The 26,184-nt window shown below is 41.2% G+C and overlaps 1 protein-coding gene across 1 annotated transcript; it reads right to left on the reverse strand.

Annotated features, from left to right (window-relative positions):
• Nucleotides 1-1,032: 1,032 nt before the first annotated feature.
• Nucleotides 1,033-26,001, reverse strand: LOC309861859 (conserved oligomeric Golgi complex subunit 2-like). Its single transcript, XM_082725191.1, has 5 exons — nucleotides 25,978-26,001; nucleotides 6,499-6,660; nucleotides 5,292-5,354; nucleotides 2,989-3,069; nucleotides 1,033-1,136 (listed from the first exon to the last, which is right to left on the reverse strand). The coding sequence occupies exons 1-5, from the start codon at nucleotides 25,981-25,983 to the stop codon at nucleotides 1,104-1,106; spliced, it is 345 nt and encodes a 114-aa protein (XP_082581317.1). The 5' UTR covers nucleotides 25,984-26,001; the 3' UTR covers nucleotides 1,033-1,103.
• Between the last annotated feature and the right edge of the window lie 183 nt (nucleotides 26,002-26,184).

The raw sequence follows: 26,184 nt of genomic DNA on the forward strand, positions 1-26,184 counted from the left end.
CAGGCACTGCCAAGGGCCGCAGTGAAGCAGAGCCGCTGGAGACACACGGGCTGCAGAAGGGCCGTGTACAGACTGTCTGCTAAGTGTGGACGAACGGGGCAGAAGCACGAGTGCAACGGGCTAGAGACACAAGCACAGTGGAGGCTGACCACTTAGTTGAATGCCTTGATGTGAAAGGGGACAGAGACCTAGGACCAGAGAATCGCTTCCTTTGGGATGTGTCCGTTCTTAATCTCCATCATGAGACATGTGGAGCATATGGTCTCTCAAGTTCCTTCCAAATCTAAAACCTTAATTCCTAAAATTTAGAAACCTAACTCCGCCTGCAAGGGGAGGGACTGTTAGCGTCACACAACAGAGCACTCAGGGCACCAGGCGACCTTGACGCAGGCAGCCCAGCTGGTATGTGTAGGACCAGCCCCGGCTACTCCCACTGCACCACTGTGCGTCTCACAGTGCTGACAGGACCTAACTACTCATTTTCTGAGTCACTCATCTACCCTGGCTGATTAAAAATTCACACCAGGAAGGGAACAAGACAATCACAGTATAACAAAGAGAGCCATCATCTTTTTTCCTATTTCATAAGTTTTTCCTTTCCTGTTTGTAAATTTCAACTGGATATGTCCTATACTGTTTCATAATAATATAATGCTGGTGCAAAATACATCAATGGTAATACTCTGGGCATGTCTAGGAAAAAAAATGAGATGGAGAAAAACCAAGATGAATGGTAGGTATGCCTTAAAGATCAACCGGACTTTGCTAGTCCTCAGGGAAGGTGATTCCAAATATACTTTTACACTGCAAGCATAATGACGTGTTGGAACTGTGGTCTATAACCAAAGCGTTTATAGGAACGTGTTATAGATTTCACCATTTCATGCTCTCCACTCTCTTGGAGCTACATTCTAGCCACAAACCTGGATTTTCTTCTTGTTCAGAAATGAATTCTAACTAAGCCATCCCCGCCTAATTAGATTGAATGTGAAGTATTAATTTATGTGCTACTTAGTTAAAAAAAATGCTTACCTGCTTGCTTCTAGTGCAGAGGTTTCTTTCGAACTTTGTGAATTTAAGATTTTTTCAATCTTTTCCACTGATCAAATAACTTGTATAAGCCTCAACACACACATCTATAAAAATAAAAATTAAGCAAACAAAAAACGTCACCATCTTTACTCTTAATCATCTTTATTTCCCATGCTAAATGCAGGAAAATATAAGACCAAAAGTTAGCTTCAAATATATAGGGCATGCTATATTTTGAATATTTCTATGAAACTCAGAATTCTCAAGAATGCAAATCTTAGTTCTAGAATAAGCATACTTCCATATTCTATTGCAAGTTTATAGAGGAAAAAAAAAAAACCCTAGACTTTGCTTTCTCATATTCTATACTCTTATTTCTTTTTTTTCCCATCCTGAATCTTTCTATGGGCATTTCTTTCCTATGTTTTTAAAAAGATTTGTTTATTTGAGAGAGAGAGAGACTGCATGTGCGTGTGCAGGGGAGGGGCAGAGGGAGAGAGAGAATCTCGAGCAGACATCCTGCTGAGCACAGAGCTCAATGCGGGGCTCAATCTCATGATCCTGAGATCATGACCTGAGCCAAAATCAAGAGTCGGACGTTTAACCAACTGAGCCACCAGGCGCCCCTCCATTTGTTTTCTTATGGCCCTTTATTCATGTTTTAACTTTGGCTTCTGATTGTACTGGCCCTCTCAGTTTACATGTGCATATACCTATATGCCCAAGCACCAAATCATTAAAGACCTTTTACACTACAAATATTATCAAAGAGGTTGAGGGACATTATGAAAACTCTCATCCTTAAAGAACAAAAAAATACAAAGTCATCCATTCAATAAATAATAATAATAATGAACACCCCTGGGAGCTCGATATTCATTCTGACGGGGGGTGGGGGGGGCACGAGAAAATAAAGCAAGAAATACACCCTGCTCTCACAAAGCTTACTGTTTTGTCTGGAAGCGCACGACAAGCATTCTTTGGACAAAAGCTGTGAGGAGATCCAGAGGCGAATTAAACAGAAGCCTGTCCCTCAAACAGGCTTCTCCCCACTGAGATTTTAACAAATATGCTAATAATACACATAGAAAACATTGACAGAGCAGCAGGCGAGAGTCAGAAGCCCAGACACCCAATGCCCGCTGTGCCCCTACATCGTTATGATCATGAATGATATCGGGGACACTTGGAACTGGAGATAGCACTAAGGGGCACACTCCCGGGGTGAGCCCTCAGATGTACAGAGCCGTTGCCTGTCTCACACACCTGAAACTAAGCCAACACCGCATGCTAACTACGGGAATTGAAAAAATTAAAGTGAACACCAGAACATAAAGAACACAGGATCAGAAAATAACAGCAAACCTACGGCAGAATCCTGAGTTTGCTTTGGAAAGCCCACTTCTCCCCTAGTCTCTAATATAGGCCTATTTTCTTTACAGGGCCACTGACAATTTATACAGTCGTTAACTGTCAAGCGCTGCACCGACAACAGTTATCACTGTTTCTTGTTCTGGAAAAAGTGGGTGACTTGAGATCGTGTGGGTACCTCTGAAATTCTGTCTTCTTATTTCAGGTAGATAACGTGACATAATGCATAAAATGCACATGCGTGAGAGCTTTGAAAAAAAGCTAAATTTAAAAAAAAAAAGAAAAAAGCTGAATAGTGCTGACAAGTTCACGGAGACAAGAGGAGAGGGCTTCAACTGGCATGCAGCATAAGAAATCTACTGGAGGGGGCGCCTGAGTGGCTCAGTGGGTTAAGCCACTGCCTTCGGCTCAGGTCATGGTCTTAGGGTCCTGGGATCGAGTCCCACATCAAGCTCTCTGCTCAGCGGAGAGCCTGTTTCCCTCTCTCTCTCTCTCTGCCTGCCTCTCCATCTACTTGTGATTTCTCTCTGTCAAATAAATAAATAAAATCTTTAAAAAAAAAAAAAGAAATCTACTGGAGGGTACCTTTTTCTTCCTTATGTCCTCTTGTTTACACATTCGTTCATCTACTGCCCGAATTCCTTCACTGACTGATGACCTGAGACTCTTTAAAAAAATAATAAAGAAAATGTATTACAGACATTGTTTTGTCACATTATCAATTTCCTACATCTCATTCAATTCCACAGAAATTAATACCTGTGCACCTGTACTATGCAGATATTGACCAAAAAAAAAAAAAACATGATATACCAGATACAGTTACTGTTGAGGGGACTCATGACCTGGGGGCATAATGACACGAAGGCAGGGTCGCATGGCCAAAAGAAGAATGACATATACAGTGAAAGTTATGGGGATGAGGGGGCTTAGAATGGAGAACAGATAATATGAAGCAAAGTACAGGAGAGTCTGGAAATGCGACGGGGCTCGAATCGGACTCTGAAAGCCATGTGTACACAGCTGCCGAGGTGGGGAGGGGATGGGGAGCAGATGTAAGTGCACACACACTCAGGGGCAGGGTCAGACAGGCACACAGCCATGTGCACTGCAGGCTTCCTTCTGGAGAGAAGCAGAAATAGGAATGGAGGGCCAACTTCACTGAGATGAAGTCTTTAGATTCTGCATATTTTGGAGAACGAAAGAATGTCAAAGCACTGATGCATGATGATGAAATGTGGGTATGGAAATACCAGGAATCAAGAATGAAGAACAGAAGACCAGAAAAAGGCAGAGCACAGAGGTAGAGAAACATGTCCAGAAGCTAATGAATAAAGAGATAATTAGGAATTAGGGCCAAAACAAAGGTTAAAAGAAACAACTAGAATGAAGTAGGCATATCACAAAAATTCCACAGGAAGGTGAATTAATTCACTCCATCAACATTATGAAACACCTCCTGGACGTCAGTATTGTGGCAGCCTACAGGGATGCAATGAAGACAGATATAGTCGTATCCCTCAGTGGTCTGAGAATCTCACAGAACAGCTTCAGAGTTGGGACCAGAAAGGCAGGTCAGGCCTGTGGCTGAGCAGGACCAAAGTGGCCATAAAAACAGGCCATGGAAAAGGGAGGGGATACGGTGATGGCAGGGGGTGAGGCGGGACAGGAGCCTGTGTGAGTAGAGCAAATCTGCCTCCAGGGAGGGGGTTCGAGAGAAGAGTGGGAGGCCAAAGGAAGGCTAGGCTTGGGAAACAACACCACTATGAGGCCCTGGGAGGAAGAGGCACACCAAGGAGGCAGTGGGAGAGCCCCACAGCGGCTGGTGTGGAATCCAACAGCGGACCATGAAAATTCCTTCCATTCCAAGGAAAAGTATCTTTAACAAGATTTTGTAAAATTCAAATGAGACATAAACCATGGAAAGTATTGGCTACCTCAAGGCACAACTCAAGATTTTTACCTGTTTCACAAACTCTTTCCTGCCTGCCCCTCCCCTAGGCTTCTCAGTACTGATATTTCCATCACTCCGCATTTTTCTTGGTTCTAATCATGTACTGTGTCTTCCCTTAAATTATGTTCTCCTTATATTCTCTCTAGGATGCAGGCACTGTCTTAGGGGAGGGACGTAAGAGGCCACTCAAGCTAGAGGAGACACACAAGGAAGGATGGTGTCGTTTATGACAAGTTTACGACAGGGCATCAAAATGGACAGAGGCCGTAAGTCAGGGCACCAGACACAGACGGGGGGGGGCGCGGGAGGGGAGACAGGGCAGCACAGTTTTCTGTAAGAAGTGATGCCACAACTGCCCCTCCACTGTTCACCCAGGTGGAGTTCCTATTCCCAATGGCTTAGAGGTGGGGAGTCCCATTCCCACAACAGAGATTTTTCTGAGAGAACATGCAAATGTAACATTTATTAAGTATTACATTTTATTTATATTATCCTTCAGTTCCATTAGGGATTACACAGTTTTTGTAGATCAGCCCAGGAACCTAACCACACGTAGATTACGTGGGGTGGGGGGGGATATTTACAAGATTACAAACTGTTAAAATACAAGTCATTCGTAAGTTAGAAACCACTTACATATGACCAAAGTGGCATTAATAAGTTGAATTTGGAAATATGCTTCCTCTCCCCTGACATTTTAAGGTTGTCTACTCTGAGAATATGTCTTCTTCAAATCGAACATGTTTTTTTAGGTTTTTAGCATATGCAAAAACAAAATCATTTACAACTCTTCTGAAGGTGAATATTATAATCATGAACCATTAAAATACAACCACCAGTACCACCAAACTAACAGATGAAAAGAATTCTTAGAGAAAAGCCAACGAGGACAACAGGCATCACAGCAGACTGTTTTCATTAATTGGGGACTTACCAGAACTTCTCGTAACTGTCCCAAAGGCACAGAAAGTTGATTGAGGGCTTTGTCCATGCCAACCTAAAGGCAAAACCAGGTTGGCACAAACACATCACGATAAGGAGTAATAGTGACGTATCTATTTAACGATCAAAGCAGTACCAGATTTAAGTTATTTTTTTGGCACAACTGTATTTTGCTACATAACTAGCTAAACAACAGAAGTGTTATTTGGGCATTAATGTTGTTCATAGAATATGAAAAAAATCTGTTGAAATACATGAAACTATAAAAATAAGGGAAGTCAGGAGAAACGAAAGCTTCCTTAAGAACAATTTGCCTTTAGATGACATTTTAAATGAATGTGAAAAATTTTCACAGAAGGTGAACAGTTCTCTGTCTGTAATTGATGATACTCAGCCAGCTGATGTGAAAGTCTGACGGGCTACGTCTCTCTTAAACATTATTATAAGCCTTGAGAAAAATAGAAATTAAACAGAAGTAAAATTTTCTAGGTTTTTAATCCTATTGGGATATTTATCTTAGTGGTATATTTCCCAAAAGCAAATGTGCATCATTAATTTTAATGCTTCTTGAAATTCCCATGGAGCTGCAACTTTCTGTGCTTCTCTGGACAAACAGATTTAAAACAAAATGAAGCATCAACAAGGAGACTTTTCTGCCAAGTAACAAAATTCAACATTTCTAAATGGCTTTTACAAACAATTGATAAGCTCACTGCAAATCATTCTTATATTTTTATAAAACCAAACTTTTTAAATATCAATATTGGCCAATGTTCCCTCAACCTAGCTCTGGCTAACAGATATACCTGGGAGTAAATTAAACATTGTAAGAGTGGTGGACATTTGCTCCTACAAATTAGTCTAAATCAAGGAAGACTTCAGGGTAATCACTTAGCAACTAATAAAACAACCTCTTGGGTATTATTATCCTTTACTTTTCACTGTTGACTAATGAATTTGAAACAATCAAACTAGAGCAACCTTAAATGAATAAAAACTAAAACAAAAAAATGTATTCCAAAAAGTTTAGTTCTTTTATTAATGAAATTGGTAATTTCTTCTAGTTTCTGGTGGGGTTGTTGGGGTAATCAACTGAAAGGTTTCTAAAAACTCTGCCCTTTTAATAAATATGAAGGAGAGAGAAAGTGTGTGTGTGTGTGTGTGTGTGTGTGTGTAGGACTTGTGAATTTCAGGTTTACCAAGTTTGTGGAAAGGTTGACAAAATCTGCATAATCCTTGTTGATGATCTCGACCATGGCTATTTTAAGAAGTTTATAGTAGAGTTCCAGATCTCCTCTTAGTTCCTCCAGCTGGACACGCTTCCTACAGTCAGACACAAAGTGATCGACGTCGAAATCTTCCTGAAAATCAAACCAGAAAGAAAAAATGATTGCACTGATACCACATTTTACATAGAAAAATAAGATCAGAGAAAGAATAAGAGGCTGTATTACTGCAGGGGAACACACACAGGACATCAGGGGGTCTGCTCACTTCCTAAGATTATGGGAAAGGGGGCCCCTCACCAAGACCATTCTCTCCTGTTGCCTAACTCTACAGGCATTTTATTTCTTTTAATTATACATTTCAAAGAGGCTCTTCTCAAAATAGAAACAGCTTTTTCTTCTTAATTTTAACACAGCGATTCACATCCTTCCAGACTTTGTTTTGGTCTCTTTACTTTTTTTTTTTTTAAGATTTTATTTATTTGAGAGAGAGAGACAGAGAGAACAAGTGGGAGGAGGGGCAGAGGGAGAAGCTGGCTCTCTGCTGAGCTGGGAGCCTGATGCCAGGGTTCATTCCAAGACCCTGAAATCAAGATCTCAACCGAAGGCAGACGCTTAACTGACTGAGCCACCCAGGTGCCATAGTCTTTCTCTTTAAAATATAAATTACTTTTGGGGTGCCTGGCTGGTTCAGTGGTTATGGGTTCAAGCCCACATTGGGCTTTCTGCTCAGCAGGGAGCCTGCTTCCCTGTCTCTCTCTCTGCCTGCCTCTCTGCCTAATTGTGATCTCTGTCTAATAAATAAATAATTTTTAAAAAAATAAAATATCAATTACTTTTTAAAGAAACTGACATATAATGGACACATGTTAGTTTCAGGCGTACAACATGAAAATTCCATATTTTTATCTGTTGTGAAATGATCACCCTAAGACTAGTTAAAATCCATCACCAAACAAAAACATTTTTTTCTTGTGCTAAGAACTATTAAGCTTTAGCAACTTTAAATATATAATAATATACGGCACCTGGGTAGCTCAGTGAGTTAAGGCCTCTGCCTTCGGCTCAGGTCATGATTCCAGGGACCTTGGATCGAGCCCCACATCAGGTCTCTCCTCAGCAGGGAGCCTGTTTCCTCCTCTCTCTCTGCCTGCCTCTCTTCCTACTTGTGATCTCTGTCAAATAAATAAATAAAATCTTAAAAAATATATATATATATAATATACTATGCAGCCATCAAAAGAAATGAAATCTTGCCATGTGAAATGACGTGGATGGAACTAGAGGGTATGCTGAGTGAAATAATCAGAGAAAGACAATTATCATACAATCTCCCTGATATGAGGAATTTGAGAGGCAAAGTGGGGGGTGTGGGGGTAGGGAAGGAAAAATGAAACAAGATTGGATTCGGAGGGGGGCACCTGGGTAGCTCAGTGGGTTAAAGCCTCTGCCTTCGGCTCAGGTCATGATCACAGGGTCCTGGAATCGAGGCCACATCGGGCTCTCTGCTCAACGGGGATCCTGCTTCCTCCTCTCTCTCTGCCTACCTCTCTGCCTACTTTTGATTTCTGTCTGTCCAATAAATAAATTAAATCTTAAAAAAAAATATTGGATTGGGAGGGAGACAAACCATAAGAGACTCTTAATCTCACAAAACAAACTGAGGGTTGCTGGGGGGAGGGGTGCAGGGAGAGGGTTGTGGGGTTGTGGACATTGGGGAAGGTATGTACTACGGTGAGTGCTGGGAAGTGTGTAAGCCAGACAATTCACAGACCTGTAACCCTGGGGCTAATAATACATATTTCTAATAAAAAATAATAAAATTAATATACAATAATACACAGTATTATTTACTACAGTCACTATGATGTACATTACATCCCCAAGGCTTATCTTATTAACTGGAAGTTTATACCACTGGACCCCTTCATCTTTTTCCTCTACAACCTCGCCTCTGGCAACCACCAATCTGTTCTCTATGACTTCATTTTGTTTTGTTTTTTAGATTCCACATGTGAGGGAGATCATACAGTATTTCTCTTTCTCTGTCTGACTTATTTCACTCAGCACAATATCCTCAAGGTCCATCCATGTTGTTGCAAATGGCAAGACTTCCTTCTTTTTATGGTTAATATTCCATCGTATACACACACATTGTCTTTATCCATTCACCCCATTGGTGGACACTTTAGTTATTTCCAAGTCTTGGTTGTTGTAAATACTGTGATACTCACTACCGTGAGTGTGAGTCTTGCTAGCCGCTAGAGCCAGGTGATCTAGAGGTATACCTGGGTAGCAACTGCAAACCTCGGGGCATCATACGAGCATTCAAGCTCCTTTCCAGGAGATACCAGAAAGCAGAAGTGAGGTAGAGGGACAGCGCAAAGATGGTACCCATCAGCTCCATCTTTGGAGAATACCTTACTAGGCTCCCAGATCCACGTTAAATTAGATGCCTGCCCCTCAGGGCTTTAAGATAAGCAAATGAGCCTCTTTCACAGAAATCTGATCCCATTTCAGTCTGCTGCTTCTGTGCTGAGTTCCAGGGTGGGTCAGTCTACTCGCAGGACTGCTTTAAGAACTGTTTCTCAGTTTGCTATAGCCTTGTGGGTCTCATAGGTGCAAGCTCTGATGGCTTTCAAAGCTGGATGTTTTGGGGTCTTGTCTCTTAGATGTACGACTTGGAAGTTGGGGTGCCAGAAGTGGGGCTCAAACCCTTTGCTCCTCAGGGAGAAGCCTGGGGTTTTGAGTACCCTCCCAATCCCAGGTCGCTGTACCAGGGGTGGGGTTTATGGCAAGACTGATTCTTACTTCAACATAGGTTTTTTTTCCTTACTCACCTAATGTGTAGGAGTCACTCAGCTAGTTGTAGGGTTTTTTCCACAGGAAATTTTTCCATATGGAGCTATAGATTCAGTGTGTATTTCATAGAAGAGATGAGTTCAAGATCCTCCTATGCCACCATCTTGAATGGAAACCCCAGACCTTCTCTATGTATGTGTGTACACACACATATGTGTACACACACACACACACACACACACACACACAAATATTCATGCTCTTCTAAACTATTTCCCATCTAGGGGCACCTGGGTGGCTCAGTGGGTTAAGCCTCTGCCTTCGGCTAAGGTCATATCTCAGGGTCCTGAGATCAAGCCTCACATCAGGCTCTCTGCTCAGCCGGGAGCCTACTTTCCCCCCTCTCTCTGCCTGTCTCTCTGCCTCCTTGTGACCTCTCTCTCTCTCTCTCTGTCAAATAAATAAATAAAATCTTAAAAAAAGAATAAAAAAATAAAAAATAAAAACCCATTCTATTAAAAAAAATTTCCCATCTAAAAATATAACTTGAATGTCTTTACATAAAACACATACATTTCTATTAATATTTTATGTGCATGCTGAGTGTCCCATTGAACAGATGTTCCAAATCTTTCATAACCTATTTCCAAGTATTGGTCTCACAGGATTAGCTATCCTGTGTTTCCCATTTACAATACTGTGATACCCTGGTAGGCTTATATGCTTAGAGGCAATAAATTACTATCTAATTCCCCTAACTCCATGACCTGTTTAGTCAGCAAGAATCAAATGTGATGATTCCCAAACTAGTTAAGGACACCTACACTTACTTTTCATTAAACACTATGTAAACCAACAAAATATGACTGCAAAAAAAATCACTGTTCTTTTGAAAACTAACACAGCTACTTTGGAAAGATTTGATACAAAGAAATCAATAAGAAAATTTTTGCTAAGTTAGGTATGGGTGAGATGACCAAGTACCAGGCAGGGAGGGAGTGATCACAGGATTCTCACTCAATTCAGTTAAAGAAACTGAAACTGAATGCAAAAAAAGACAACATAGAAAGCTTTTTTTAAAGATTCTTTTTATTTATTTGAGACACAGACAGACAGTATGAGCAGGGAAAGGGGCAATGGGAGGAGATTCCCTGCTGAACAGGGAGCCCAGTGTGGGACTCCATCCCAGGACCCCGAGGTCATGACCTGAACCGAAGGTAGATGCCTAACCTATTGAGCGACCCAAGTGCTGTGATAACTCAGAAATCTAATCTGCAGGCCAGTTTCCAGAGAAAAGACCTGGCACTGTTTCAATGGAGAATAAATGTACATATTTTTTTCCAAATAAAATGCTAAAAACTGTATGTACCATTCCCTAAGAGTACTTGTTTAAACTGACTTTTTTAGTTAATCAACCAAAGACTGACCGTGCTAGTGTCAGAGAGAAGGACTTCATTTAAAACCGTAATTTCACAGTCATCTACAGAAAGCCACCTGCTCCTTACACTGGTGACCAAATTAGCCTGGACCTTTCTCTCCGGAGACAATTTCAGACCTTACATCATAGTTATGTATTACATCATGGGAGGGGGTCTCGGTTCATAATCCTGGCCATCCTACTCATCAACTGTATACCTTTAGGTCGATCACTTTCCCTGCCTCAGTTACACGTTGTTGAAGTTCTTGAACTTCATGATGGCATTCTAAATTGTATAACTGGGGTGCCTATGTGGTTAAGCATCTGCCTTTGGCTCAGGTCATGATCCCAGTCTCTTGGGTTTGAGTTCCACATCAGGCGCTCTGCTGAGCAAGGAGCCTGCTTCTCCCTCTGTCCCTTCCTCCTGCTCCTGCACTCTCTCACTCTCAAATAAAATCTTAAATAAATAAATAAATAAGTAAATCATATAACTTAGCCTCAGTGAACAAATGCTATTAGGTAATATTAGTACTCAACTTACCATTTATGCATTTGTTCTCAGATAAACAAAAGTTGCATAACACATGACTAAATAACTCAGAACATCTGTGAATACTGGGTTAGGCAGCGTTTGCTGTGAAAAGCAAACCCAAACTCACAGTGCCATGATAGAGACCCATTTCACTTAACCAAGAATGGTTTTACTACTTTAGAAATGGGTTTTACTTTATAGTGTAGATTCCCCAAGTATTCAAAAAGAAAGTATTTACAACCCATACATTTATGGTCAACTGATTTTTCACAAGGATGCCAAGACCATTTAATGGGGGGGGGGACAGTCTTTTCGAGTGCCTACTACTGGGACAAGTGAATATCTACATGCAAAAGAATGAACTTGGAACAGCAACGTCACACATACACAAAAATACTCAAAATGGATCAAAGATTTAAATGTAAGAGTCAAAACTGTAACACTCAGAGAAAACAGGTGAAAATCTGTATGACTTTGGATCGGGAAAAGCTTTCTTAGACATGATACACAAAGCAATAAGAAATATTAGATAAGCTGAACTTGATCAAAATAAAAACTTTCGTGTGTCAAAGGACACTACGGAGAACGTGAAAAGACAACCCACAGAATGGGAGAGAGTATCTGCAAATCATTTGTCTGACAAGGGTCTAATAACCAGTATATGCAAATATACTCTTATAACTCAACAACAAAAAGACAAATAACCTAATTTAAAAACAAGCCAAAGACTTTTGAATAGACATTTCTCCAAAGATGATACACAGACGGTCAAGAGCACATGTCGGGATGTTCGACATCCTTAGTCATTGGGGAAATGCGAATCAAAAGCACATGCAGATGCCACGTCACACCCACTAGGACAACTATGGTAAAATAAGAAAAAGAAAAAGAAAAAAAAAGAAGAAGAAAAGTGCTGGCAAGAAGGCGGAGAAGCTGGAACCCTCCTGTATTGTCGGTGAGAATGTAAAACAGTGTGGCTAAGGCAGCAAACAGCTCGGTAGCTCCTCAAGAAGTTACACACGTACAATTACCCAGCAGTTCTACGTCTAGGGGTATGACACCGACAGAACTGACAACAGATGTTCCTGCCACAACCTGTACATGAATGTGTACAGCAGCGCTGCTCGTAACAGCCAAAAGAGTATATACCCAACGTCCATCAACTGATGAATGGATACATAAAATGTGGAAGAGCCTCTTACACAACCATAAAAAGGAATAAAATGTTACATGCTACAACACGAGTGAAGTCTGAAAACATTCTACTCTCAGGTTAAAGGAAGCCAGACACAAAAGGTCACGTGTTATACAATTCCACTGATATGAGATGTTCCAGAAAAGGCAAATCCATAAAAACAGAAAGTAGATTCATGATTGCCAGGGAATGAGGGGAGGGGAGAATTGGAAGTAAGAGGTTTATTTTTCGGGTGATGGAAGCATTTTGGAATTAGACAGAAGTGACGTATGTACCATATACACAGTAAATATACTAAAAACCAGAGAAGAGTACACTTTAAAATGGCAACTATTATGCTTTGTGAATTATATATATATTTTTTAATATTTTTATTTATTTATTTGACAGAGAGAAATCACAAGTAGATGGAGAGGCAGGCAGAGAGAGAGAGAGGGAAGCAGGCTCTCTGCTGAGCAGAGAGCCCGATGCGGGACTCGATCCCAGGACTCTGAGATCATGACCTGAGCCGAAGGCAGCGGCTTAACCCACTGAGCCACCCAGGCGCCCCTGTGAATTATATTTTGATGAAAAATGAAACAACTTAAATATCAACAAGCTAAATGCTAGGATACATTAAAAAAAATCCAAAGTAACACTAATCACAGGAACAATGGTGTAGCTACATGAATTTCAGACAAAGCAGATTTCAGAGAAGGAAAATTATCAGGCATAAAGAGCAGCATTACATAATGATAAAGAAATCGACTGACCAAGAAGACACAATTATCCTTAAGGTATGTGTGCCTGATCAACACAGGTGAGACACAACCTAACAGAACTGCAGGGAGAAATAAACAATTCCATTATCACAGCTGGTGACTTCAACACTTCTCCATCATTAATGGGCCAATCCAGCAGCAGGGCAACAAGGATTCAGTCCAGACATGGCACACTTAACACCACCATCAATTACCGTACAACAGATGTACACAGACTATTTCGCCCAGTAATAGTGCACACACATTTTCTTAAGCTCATATGGAACACTCATCAAGACAGAATAATTCTGGGCCACAAAACACAACACATTTTTAAAAATAAAAATTATACCAAGTATGTTCTCAGACCGCAATGGAATTAAAAATCAGTAACAGAAGATAGTTGAAGAAGTCCAAAATACATGGAGATTAAATGACACACTTCTAAATGACAGGAGACCAGTCTCAACAAAATACAATGTAGCAAAATGTGTGGAATGCTGCTTAAAGGGAAAATACAGTACTGAATGCAAATATTAGAAAAAAAAAGATTAAAGTCAATAATCTAAGCTTCCATTTTAGGCAACAACAACAAAATCAAATCTAAAGTAAGGAGGGGCTCCTGGGTGGTTCAGTTGGTTAATCATCTGCCTTTGGCTCAGGACATGGTCCTAGGGTCCTTCCTGCTCAGGGAGGCTGCTTCTCCATCTCCCATTCCTCCTGCCTGTATTCCCTCTCTCACTGACTCTCTCTGTGTCAAATAAAATCATTAAAAAAAACCCTAAAGGAAGTAGAAAAAGAATAAAAATTAGAGCAGAAATCAATGTAATTAAAACCAGGAATTTTTTTTTTAAATCAATAAACCCCAAGTCTGTTTCTTTGAAAACATCAATAAAACAGATAGACCCTTAGCCAGTCAAACAAAGAAAAAAAGGTAGAAGACATAAATTACTAATATCAGATGAAAGAAGGGAGGGCTACTGCTAACAATCCCAATCACTGTAAATTCAACCAAACATTTATGGAATACTACACAATTCTCTAAAATCTCTTCCAGAAAGTAAAACTAGAAGGAGTACTTCCTAAATCATTCCTAAATCATTCTAGGAGATCATTATTACCCTGACACCAAAACCAATACTACAAGAAAAGAAACTACAAACTAGTATCTCTCATGAACACAGACACAAAAATCTTCAACAAAAATTAGCAAATAAAAGCAAACACTATATTAAAAAATTATACACCAGGGTCATGTAGGATTTATTCCAGGTATGCAACATTAGAAAATGTTCAACATTAGAAAATCAATGTGATCCATCATATCAACAGAAAGAAAATCACATGATCATATCAATGAAGGGAGGAAAAAAAACATTTAACAAAATCCACACCTCTTCATTATTAACCCTCAGGAAACTAAGAATAGGAGGACTTCCTCAACTTGATAAAGAATGTTTCCAAAAATTCACAGCTAACATGATATTAATACTGAGAAAATAGAAGACAGGGAATCAAGGCAAGGATGTCCCTTCTACTACTACTATTCAATACTATACTGGAAGGCCAAACTAATGAAATAAGGTAAGAAAAGGAAACAAAAGGTATACAACCTGGGAAAGAATAAAACTTTGTTCACAGATGACATGACTGTCTACAGAAAATACAAAGACTTCACACCCCACACCCTCCTGAAACTAGTCAAGTGATTATAGCAAGTCTGCACAATACACAGTTAAAATACAGAAGTCAATTGCTTTCCAATGATGTATCAGACAAAGGGCCAGTATTCAAAATTTATAAAGAATTTATCAAACTCAACATCCAAAAAACAAAAAAATCCAGTCAAGAAATGGACAGAAGACATGAACAGACCAAAGAAGACATCCAAATGGCCAACAGACACATGAAAAAGGGCTCCACGTCACTCAGCATCAGGGAAATACAAATCAAAACCACAATGAGACACCACCTTATATCAGTCAAAATGGCTAAAATTAACAAGTCAGGAAACAACAGATGTTGGCGAAGATGTGGAGAAAGGGGAATCCTCCTACAATGTTGGTGGGAATGCAACTCTGGAAAACAGTATGGAGGCTCCTCAAAAAGTTAAAAATGTAACAACCCAATGACTTAGCAATTGCCCTATTAGATGTTTATCCAAAGTACACAAAGTGATTTGAAGGGGCAAAAGCACCCCGATGTTTATAGTCAAACTATTGAAAGAGCCCAGATGTCCATCAACAGATGAATGGATAAAGATGTGGTATACATACACACACACACACACACACACACACACACATTACTCAGCCATCAAAAAGAACAAAATCTTGCCATTTGCAAGGACATGGATGGAACTAGAGGAAGACAAATACCATATAGTTTCAGTCACATGTGGAACTTAAGAAACAACAGATGAATATAGGAGAAGGGAAGGAAAAATAGAAACAGACAGGGAGGCAAATCACAAGAGACTTAACTACAGGAAACAAACTGAGGGTTACTGGAGAGGGGAAAGTTGGGGTAACTGGGTGAGGGGTATTAAGGAGGGCACTTGTTGGGATGAGCTCTGGGTGTTGTATGCAACCAATGAATCATGAAATTCTAACCATGAAACTAAAAGTACACTGTATGTTAACGAGATTGAATTTTAATTAAAAAATTTAAAAAGTCAATTGCTTTTATATATACCAGCAATGTACAAGTGGAATTTGAAGTTAAAAACACAAGACCATTTACATTAGCATACCAAAAAAATTAATACTTAGGTGCAAATCTAACGAAATATGCACAAGATCTATATGAGAAAAAGTATAAAATTCTGATGAAAGATAACAAGCAAGGTAAGATGTGAAGTGGAAAGAAAGTCCATAATTTTGGGTAAGAACACTCAATACTGTTAAGAGGTCAGTTCTTCCCAAACTGATCGACAGACTCAATGCAATCCCAATCAAAATGCCAGGAAGTTATTCTGTGGATAGCAACATGTTGACTCTAAAATTTGGATGGAAAACTGGAAAACCAAGAGTCCCAGAGTAGTCAACAAAATATTAAAGAGCGGGGAAAAAAAGGAAATTGAGGATTGCCACCACCCAATCTCAAGACTTACCATTAAAGCTATAGTGATTAAGACAGAAGGTGCCTGGCAAAAGAGACAGGTGCTTGGAACAGAGTGGAGAGCCCAGAACAACATCCACACACACAGGCAAAGGCAACTCAATGGCAAGGACAGTCTTCAACAAATGGAACCGAACAATGGGACATTGATAAGAAAAAACAAACAAATGAAAAGAATAAAAACAAACTTTTCACACCTTTCACAAAACCTAAACGTAAAATGCAAAACTTCTTAAAGATGACATAAGAAAAAATGTAGGGATCCTTGGATTTGGCAATGACTTTTCAGATATAAAACCAAAAGCATGATCTACGAAAGAAAAAAACTGATGAGAGGGATTTTGTTAAAATTAAACTTCTCTGTAAAAGACACTGTTAAGAGAATAAAAAGACAGGACAACTGGGTGGCTCAGTTGGTTAAGCAGCTGCCTTTGGCTCAGGTCATGATCCCAGCGTCCTGGGATCGAGTCCCACATTGGGATCCTTGCTCCGCAGGGAGCCTGCTTCACCCTCTGACTCTGCCTTCCACTCTGTCTGCTTGTGCTCACTCTCGCTCGCTTTCTCTGACAAATAAATAAATAAAATCTTAAAAAAAAAAAGAGAGAGAGAATGAAAAGACCAGTCACAGAGTAGAGAAAATATGTGCAAAACACAGCCATGGTAAAGGACTTAAAATAAGAAATATAATATAAAGATGTCTTAGTAGCAACAAGAAATCAAACCTAATTTAAAAATGTGAAAAGAGCGGTGGCTGGGAAACCCAGTCAGTTAAGCATCTGCCTTTAGCTCAGGTCCTGGGACTGAAATCCACACTGGGCCCCCGGCTCAGCGAGGAGCCCGCTTTTTTCCCTCTCCTGCTGCCTGCTGCTACCTCTCCGTATGCTTGTGCTGTTAATAAATAAATAGAATCTTTAAAAACGAAAAAAAAAAGGATCTGAAAAGATGCTCAACTTTGTATGTCATTAAGAAATTGCAAATTTAAACAAGGTACTATTACATATCACGTAGAATATAAAAAATCCAAAGCACTAGTAATACCAAATGCTAGCAAGGATGTGGGACAACTGAACTCTCATTCACTGTTTGGACAGAATGCAAAATGGGAGGCACTGTGTGAGACAGCTTGGCAGTTTCTCACAGAACTAAACACATTCTCACTATAAGATCAGTAATTGTGCTCCTTTGTATTTACCCAAAAGAGCTTAAAACTAGTGTCCACACAAAAACCTGCACACGGATATTTACAGCAGCTTTATTCTCTGAAGTGCCAAAACTTTGAAAAAATTCAATCTCCTTCAGTAGGTGAACAGGTACACTGTGCCACACCCACACAACGGATTATTAGACAATTAAAAGATGAATTATTAAGCCACAAGACTTCGAAAAACCTTAAATGCATATTGCTAAGTGAAGGACCAGTCTCAAAGGCTAAATACTATATGATTCCAACTCTATGGCATTCTGGAAAAGGTAAAAATTAACCAACATTTTAATTTTTATTTATTTTTTAGGTCATCTCTATACCCAATGTGGTGGCTAGAACTCACAACCCTGAGATCAAGAGTCAGATGCCCTAGCAACTAAGCCAGCCAGGTGCCTCTAAAAAGGTAAATCTCTAGACAGTAAAAAGATCCCGGGCTGAGGGGTGAGCAAGGAGGGTGCAGAGAGAGGAGAAGAAACAAATAGATGAGGTACAGGGTTTTTCAAGGCAATGAAACTAGGCTGTAAGATACCAACAGTAGGTAAATAACATTATACATTTGTCAAGACCCACAGAACTATAGAAAGAGGAGTGAACCCTAATGTAAACCATGGATTTTAATTAATACTGTATGAATTCTGGTTCATCAGTTGTAACACATGTACCACAACAATGTAATACATTAATAATAGGAGATAGTGAAGTTAGAAGAAAAATATCTGTACTCAGGGGTATTTCCTATCTGAACCCAGTTATAGTACAAATCCCCCAAAAGGCCAGAAGTTGGGAGATCACAAGAGGTGTTGGAACACAGAAAAATAAATGAGCAAACCAGACAAGCTGCAGGTAATTAAGAACCATTAACCATGAGAGAAGCAGTGACATCACTCAAAATTAAAACCAAGTAGAGTTTAAAAGTTTAGCTACTTTACTAACTAGCTGCAATCAGGGATGGCAAACAAAGACTAATTCAAAGTAACCTGGGAATTAATCATTTAAAACTTACCAATAATCTGAAATTAGTAGCTTTAATGCTATGAAAATTACATAGAATTTGGAAAGATTGAAGTTCTCTAAGCTGCCAAGAAGTAAAACACTCCTTCCCAGATACATGGACTTATAAAATCACTATATACTATCTCCACGAGAAGCAGAATCCCCAAGAACCATCACTCTGTAATGATGAGAAGTACTAAGAGGGCATATGAAATTTATGAAACATGTCCCATTTCATCGAGACAAAAAACCAAAATAGTTAAGCACTAATCTGCACACTACATAGAGGTTGAAAGACATAGAAAGTTTGTGTGAGCTCACGTATGTGTGTGTTTCCAACCATTCTTGAAAACAATGGACAACAGAGATGAATAAATGTCCCTGTATATCCCATAAATATTCCTCAAATATTTATCATGCAACTCCAGCTCTGCTCTAAGACCTGGGGACACAGTCATGAAAAGAAAAGACAAGGTCTCTGCTTTTAAGGAGCAGATATTCTAATGCAGAAATGAGAAAATATATATGTAAACAAACATTATATTAATGAACAGTGATCAAATAGTGATTAATGAATAGTGATCACAGCTAAAAAGAAAACAGGACACAGTAAAGGTTGAGTGACAAATGGGATGTATTTTAACTTGGATGAACCAGGAAATATAGAACAATGAGTTGAGATCCAAATGACACAAAAGAGCTAGCCACCGGAAGTGTGGGAAGAGTGTTCCCACCCAAGGTATCAGCATGTATACAAAAATGTCCTTGTAGCTCTTCCCTCCAGCCCCTGCTCTCAAATCTCTGACCCAGCTAGGTGGGGACATAATCTAGGACTTGTGTCTCCCAAAACTCATTCTAAATCTTTGTTCGGTGACTAAATTATTCAAGCTTGAGAAATTAAAAACATATGCTAACAAGATCTTCCCACCATCTACAGAGAGATCATCTTAAAAGCATCATGAAATAGTAACACTAAAATTCTAAAAAACTTCTGTTCTAACATTTTAATCAATTTTATATCAAACTCCTTTCTTGAATTTATATACCCATTTGACATATTTATGAAGAGACAAAAAAACCAACAAACCCTACATTCCGTAATGTATTTATCCATCTAACAAATATTTGAGTACCTAATTACACTCTGTTCCAGCTGATTTCTTCTCTTTATCTCTTTTTTCCCCTCAATTTAACACCAATCATAATCTATGTAGGCTTTTCGTTCGCTTTTCAAAATTAATTTCTTGAGCTATTTAAAGGAATTATCCAGTGCTAGAGTTCTCAACACTGGTCACACATTAGAATCACTTAAGGAACTTTTTTTATTAAGATTTTATTTATTTATTTGACACAGAGAGAGAGATCACAAGTAGGCAGAGAGGGAGGGAATCATGCTCCATGCTGAGCAGAGTGTCCCATGCAGGGCTCGACCCCAGGACCCTGAAACCATGACCTGAGCTGAAGGCAGAAGCTTAAACCTCTGAGCCACTAAGGCACCCCCTCACCTGAGGAACTTAAAAACAAAAAGCCCAAAGGGCACCTGGCTTGTTCAGTCACTGGAGTGTGCAGGTCTTGATCTCAGGGTTGTGAGTTCAAGTCCCATGTTGGGTATAGAGATTACTTAAAAAAAAAAAAAAGAAAGAAAGAGCCCAAGCCCCAGTTTGTGATTAATTTGTTTAAATGTTTCAAGAAATTTGATGCTAAATGTTGTAAGACTAGTTAAATAACAAAAAGATATATTTACATAATACTTCTTGCTCTCAAATTTTGAACAAAGAACTTACTAATAATCAATGACTTAGTAGGCCAACATTTTATTTAAATAAGTTTTATGGTACTACAAAGAGTGAATTAGAAAATCAAAAGCAAGGAGAAATGGGCATGATGTGAACATGGGGAAGCAAGAGAAAGCAAGAAAGTATGTGACCGGGAAGCGAATGCTTAGCTCTGAGATCCTTCTCTGAGAGAAGGACAGATTAAAACCTAAAAAAAAAGAAAAGAAGGATCCCATGCACTCAAGGAAAGAGAAGTCCCCCAACATCCCTCCTGCTTTTTCCAATATAAACACACAGCTGGGCCGACTTACCACATCCTGGTTGGTACCGATGTTATCAACTTTTCTATTTAAGCCAAACTTGACCGGTCAATGATGGATGGGCTGTGTGCCAAGTTTACCAGTTGTACAACTGACTGTGTAATGGCTGAAACTGAGAAACCGGGGTGAAAGTATCAAGAGGCTCTAAAGATTGCGAAAGAGCCAAGATTCAAATGATTACCACATACACACAAGACAAACTATGCAGATGACTGCTCAGTATGGAAGTACTTCAGAGTGTTACACTGTGGCATCAGCTGACCCAGACCCAGAAAATTGCTGGAGTTCCCATCATGGACATCTCTAACCATATAGATGACACTGAGCAAATGCCAGATGATGATGGAGCCCCTCACTCCTATGTCTTAATAGAGTTCCTCAGCTCTCCTTTACCAACTTTTCCTGTTGCCAGTTCATACAAGCAATTCTCCTTACCCAGTTCCTCTGTTCTGAGCTATGGCTAAAGACACTCACTTTTTTATGTTTTGAAACTGATTATCTTGTACCATTTTACTTTTTGTTGCATCTTTTTATAAATCAGATGACCACTCACAAGACACACACACAAAAAAAAAAAAGTAATGGAAAGGAAAGATCAAAAGGGAGGACAACAACAACAAAAAAACAGTTCTTATTTGCCGGGAACCCTTCTTACAAGTGCCAATCAGATAAACTTTATCTGATGTTACATCGTCACAACTCCTCTATCATCAGGGAAAGTAGTTCACATAAGAAAATTTCTCTATAAAATGAGTCCCAGGCTTACATTCCATATTTGGCTAATTAGAATTTCATTACGATGTCTGTCTCACACTGATGCGGAAGAGAATGGAATCTTGTCATCAAGACGTGACATCGAACTAAGAACCCACAGGGTAAGCACTCAGATCCTGTGATACGAAGTTGGCTCCTGGGGATGGGCAACCCTGGGCAACAGTGGCTGACCTGCGGGCCTGCGGCTATCTGCCGTCTGTCACTCTTCCCTGTTCCTCCTCTGTCAGCTGCTATCTCCAGCTGCTGTCAACAAAGTCCCCCTCAAACAGCCATCACTTCCCTCTGGTCCCATTTACCATAGCTAAGCTCCAGGCCAGGCATCCAGATCACCAGCTCTGTGGGAACTTCTTCTAAGGTAAGAGGTGGCCCTATTGGTGAAATGCAGGTGCCAAGGCATGCGGACATTGTGCCATCTTCTGCGCTATTCTTAATGTTCTGATTGTCCCACTTCCCTCAGTTCCCACCTGTGGCCTCTGGAAAGGAACATATTACAGTAGGATTTCCAAGGACTGATGCGTGGGGGTCAGGAGATCTGGCCTGTGATTGGCCCCAACTAGCTGTGTGGCTTTAAAGGAAGTCATCACACCTCAGGCCTCAGTTTCCTTATCTGCAAGCCAGGATGGACTAGAGTCTTTTCAGAGGAGCCCGCAAAGATCACATAGATAAGCACCACCTCATTATACTAACAAGCAAACAGAAGGCCGGAGGCGAGTGATTTGCCCCAAGTCAGACATAAGCAGGCAGAGAGCAGAGCCGAGGATGGGACCCACATCTGCAGGTCACAGCTAATCAGCCAGCACAGTACAAACAGATCTGAGCAGCTGCTCATTCTTCCCCTTTTCCGTTTTGTCCATCAGAATGCATGCTCCCTGCAAACAAGGACACACAGGACCTGCTTCCTGCCTCAAAATTCCCAGTTCACCCAATTAGAACAGGGAGGAGCCTCAAGGACTTACCCCCCCACCCCCACACACGGTTCTTTTACCTATGGAACATGAGGGTACATACATTCACTGTCCAGAGGTCTCCTGCCTTCACTTCTCATGGAAAAGGTCATCATGTGCCTACCCAGGGTGCCAACAAAGCCACAGGTTCCAGAGAGGAACTGACACAGAGAAGTTCGAAGGAGGCAGATGGCTAATTGCAGAAACAAACTGTCTACCAAGGAAAACTACCCCATGGGGGACTGATTCTCTTTGAAATACGTTCGAGTGTGTGGGAAAATGGTTTTTCAAGAGCTGGTGGACTGACCAGTCACCTGGTACATACAAGATCACATCCGCATTCTGACAAGAGTGGCTTGCCTGCAGTGTAGACCAGGGGCCAGAAAGACAAGGAAGGCACATGGAGACTGGGTGAGAAGCTTCTACGGTGTGATGGCAAGGGCGCACTGCAAAGGTACGAGAAGAGATGGAAAGAAGTATATGGACTCAAAAGGTTTAGTAAGCAAAATCCACAGGACTTGGTGTAACAGACTAGATTTTGGAAAGGTGACAGAGTAGGAGTTGACTTCTGGTTTCCCGACTCCAGGCTAAACGGATGAAGTGTTTACCGAGAGAGGCAATAGAATAAGAAAGGTGGTTTTCCGTGGAGGAGGTGCTCATGAATTCCATCTTGAACCTGATGAGTCTGAGGGGCCACAGACACATCCGAGAAGAAAGGTCAGCAAGTCCGATACACAGAACTGGTGCTCAGGAGGCGTGTGGACCAGAGACAGGAATCTGCCTTACCTGCTGATAGGTGGTCATGAAGCTGCACAAAAGGTCATCTAGGGAAAGAAAGGAACACGGGGCTGAGCCCATAATCAGCATTCAGTGGCTACCAGGAGCATGACTTTGCACAGGAGACACATCAGAGAGGTAGAAGAAAGACAGGAAGCAATGCAGAGCATTTGGTCTACTGCGATGTCGAGTAAGGAGACAGAGAAAGGTCAGGTGCGCTGACTTAGAAACAGTTTTGGTAAGAACTCTTTAGTGGAATGACAGGGCCTGAAGGGTGGAAGGTGGGAAAGTCAAGTCAACCCCTGAGCACTGGCTGTGATGCACGACAGTGACAGGGCAATACCTAGAGGTGGGGCAGTCGCGACAGTGACAGGGCAATACCTAGAGGTGGGGCAGTCAAGTGGGAGAGGATCAAACAGGAGCGCGTGATGGGAAGGAGTGCAGGGGAGAGGATCCTTGCAGGCTCCTGGAAGGGCGGGAGGGCATGGACTTCGCCAGAGTGGAGACTGAACCCGAGGAGGAAGGAGAGCCCCTCCCCGTACCAGGCGAAGAGGAGAAGGGGACAAATACAAGAATGGGATCATGATCAGCAGGATGGAAGAGGTCCCGTGGGATGGCTGCTAATTTTTCTGTACGACTGGAGATGAAAGAGGAAGGCTACTTGTGGTGTCAATAGCACACCCATGTAAATGGTCTAATTTATCTGTTATGCCACTTTCTCCCCCTACTACCAATACCTTATGTCCTGCTCATCTATTAGTTGGATGTCAACCCAAAGGATTTTCGGATTTCTAAGCCGACAAAGTATGATGTTGCCAGTGCCTCTGCCCCAGGTGACCCTTCCCCATCTGCCATTCCTGCACTTTGATCACCTACCTCTTTTGCATACCTTTCCCCTTCTATTTCTTATTAGATCTCATAAACATGACTTTTTAAGTAGTCTCCTGCCACCAGTCAGCTCGAACTCAACAGATATGACCATGCAACTTCCTGCTGTAAACCTGACTGCAGCTCTACCATGAAGACTGCATCAACGTGGACCCCTCAATGTATGCAGTGTCCAAGGTGCAACCCGCAGCCCCACCCCATCTCCCTTTCTACCATCCCAGTCTCATTCCAAAATGTGCCAAACAAGACACCTATGTAGAAATACAACCCCGACAGCAAGCTCTCCGCTCATTTCTGCCTCGGAACTGTAACTTAACAAAACATCTCTCTGATGGAAACAGAAATTGCAAATAACCTTTATCTCCAGCTCCCACATAGAAGATCAATACCACTTTACACAGAACAGCTGTTCCATGTATTTTCCTTCTATGTATGAAGGGGTCATGTTCATTAACACTACAAATTGTACATTATATTCAGAAATTTCAGAGCTTTGAAAGAATATGGAATTGCTGGCATTCTAGCCACTTTCCCAGTTTGCTCTCTTCCTACCTCTAAGTCCTACTTTAGAACTGCTATTTTGAGATTTCTGTTTTCCGAAGCTGCTTTGACCAAAGGCATTCTGTCAGCTCAGAGTGAGAAAGACGGCAGGGCTAGGAAGTGTTAGAAAATGCTAGTGTTAGGCCCAAAGAAAGCCTGACGAAGTCCAAAGACAGACAAGCTAAAGAGACTTCCGTGCTTTGAGATTCTTTAAGTCTATGTGTGTGCCTTTTCTTCTTCCAATGACCTCTCTCCTCATCACGTGTCCTTCATTAACAAAAGGTTTCTGGATCAGAGAATTCACTCTGTGCTCTCCTTCAGACACTCCATTCACTTTAACACCTTTTATTACAGTGGCTTAACATCACCATACAAGAACAAGAGTACAATATACCTTCGTCTAGACATCCCTACATATTAAAAATGATATGGCCACACCGCAGAGGATCCAGACATAAGCACTTTTAAAGCCAGAGTTTGGGAGATGTGATCTGAATGCAAGTATCAAAAAGGAACTAGCTGGTTAACCCAAAAAAGAAAAAAACATATTATGACTTGAAGCCATAAAAAAGTAAGAAATTCAAACTCTTCAGAATTTTAGGTACCTACAGAGCCAAAACTTTTTAACACTGAAACCAGCTACTAAATCCCAATCCTTAGAAATTAAACATATACGTTTTGATAGTTTAAGTACAGACCCAGAGGGATACAGAAAACAGATAAAGCTCCTCCTGGCTCTGATTCAAGGCTATGTCTGATGAACCTTTCCTGTCAGTAAAGTCTTTTCAGTTTAAATTTCTATTCTGTAAGTTTATGTCCTACAGTTATCTGCTGCCAGCTTGAGGCTGACTTCACCAAGAGAAGTAGGGCAACATTAGAAAAGGAGCTTGGTATGCTTTGTAGTACTGGACCAGAACCAGTAAGGACAGTACAGTCTTTCAGATTTCTCATTCTGAGCTTAAGACGAAAGTCAGGCATAAACGTTAGCTTAAGTGCCTTTTTGACCCGATTCCTGGTAAGTACGTGTGTTCAGAGATGTGTTCAACTCACAGTCGCTGAGCTTCTAGGCACAAGGCACTGGGAGGCTTCTGTCAGGCTGGGGGAGCGGCGGTCTTACTGTGCCGCACGGTACCAGAGGCGGGTCCTAGGGGTCCGGGGCTTTTATGTTTAGCTCAAAACCACTTGCCCTGAACTTTCAGGCTTTTTCATTCAATGTGCATGATTTCACAGGAGTGCTTTCTCCAGGTTGCACCTAGCCCACCCGAGGCCAAGAGACTCACTGCGAAGTGCAGTGAGGTCCCTGCCGAGGACCCGTCCGGGGCGGGGACGGCCCAGGAAGCCCGCAGGAGAAGCCCGAGGAGAGGCCCCGGAGGGCCAAGGAGGGCAGGCCACCCACAGCCCAGCTCCGGGGAGCAGAGCCCAGGTGCGCACCTTCATGAACACGTCCTTGTTGAAGCAGAGCCTGTCCAGCCCCTTGGGCAGGTTCATCCTAGTTCTCTCCATTCCGCCGGCCGCCGCCTCTCAGCACCGACACTCGAGAGAGGAGGAAAGGTAGGAGGCTGCGCTCCTACCAACGCTACCGGTGAAGCCACGGCGTTTCCACCGAACAGAAGGCACTGCTTCCTCCAACATGGCAGC

Source organism: Mustela nivalis, assembly GCF_964662115.1.
Source record: "Mustela nivalis genome assembly, chromosome: 3".
In the NCBI taxonomy this organism is placed as follows: Eukaryota; Metazoa; Chordata; class Mammalia; order Carnivora; family Mustelidae; genus Mustela; species Mustela nivalis.

Bases quoted from the DNA above. Each gene is read 5' to 3' on its own strand.
- LOC309861859 (XM_082725191.1), bottom strand. The intron at 5,355-6,498 runs GTAAACCTGAAA...TTTTGCCTTTAG, and splicing joins TCAACCTTTCCACAAACTTG to GTTGGCATGGACAAAGCCCT. The intron at 3,070-5,291 runs GTAAGTCCCCAA...ATTTTTTTAAAG, and splicing joins GACAGTTACGAGAAGTTCTG to AGTCTCAGGTCATCAGTCAG.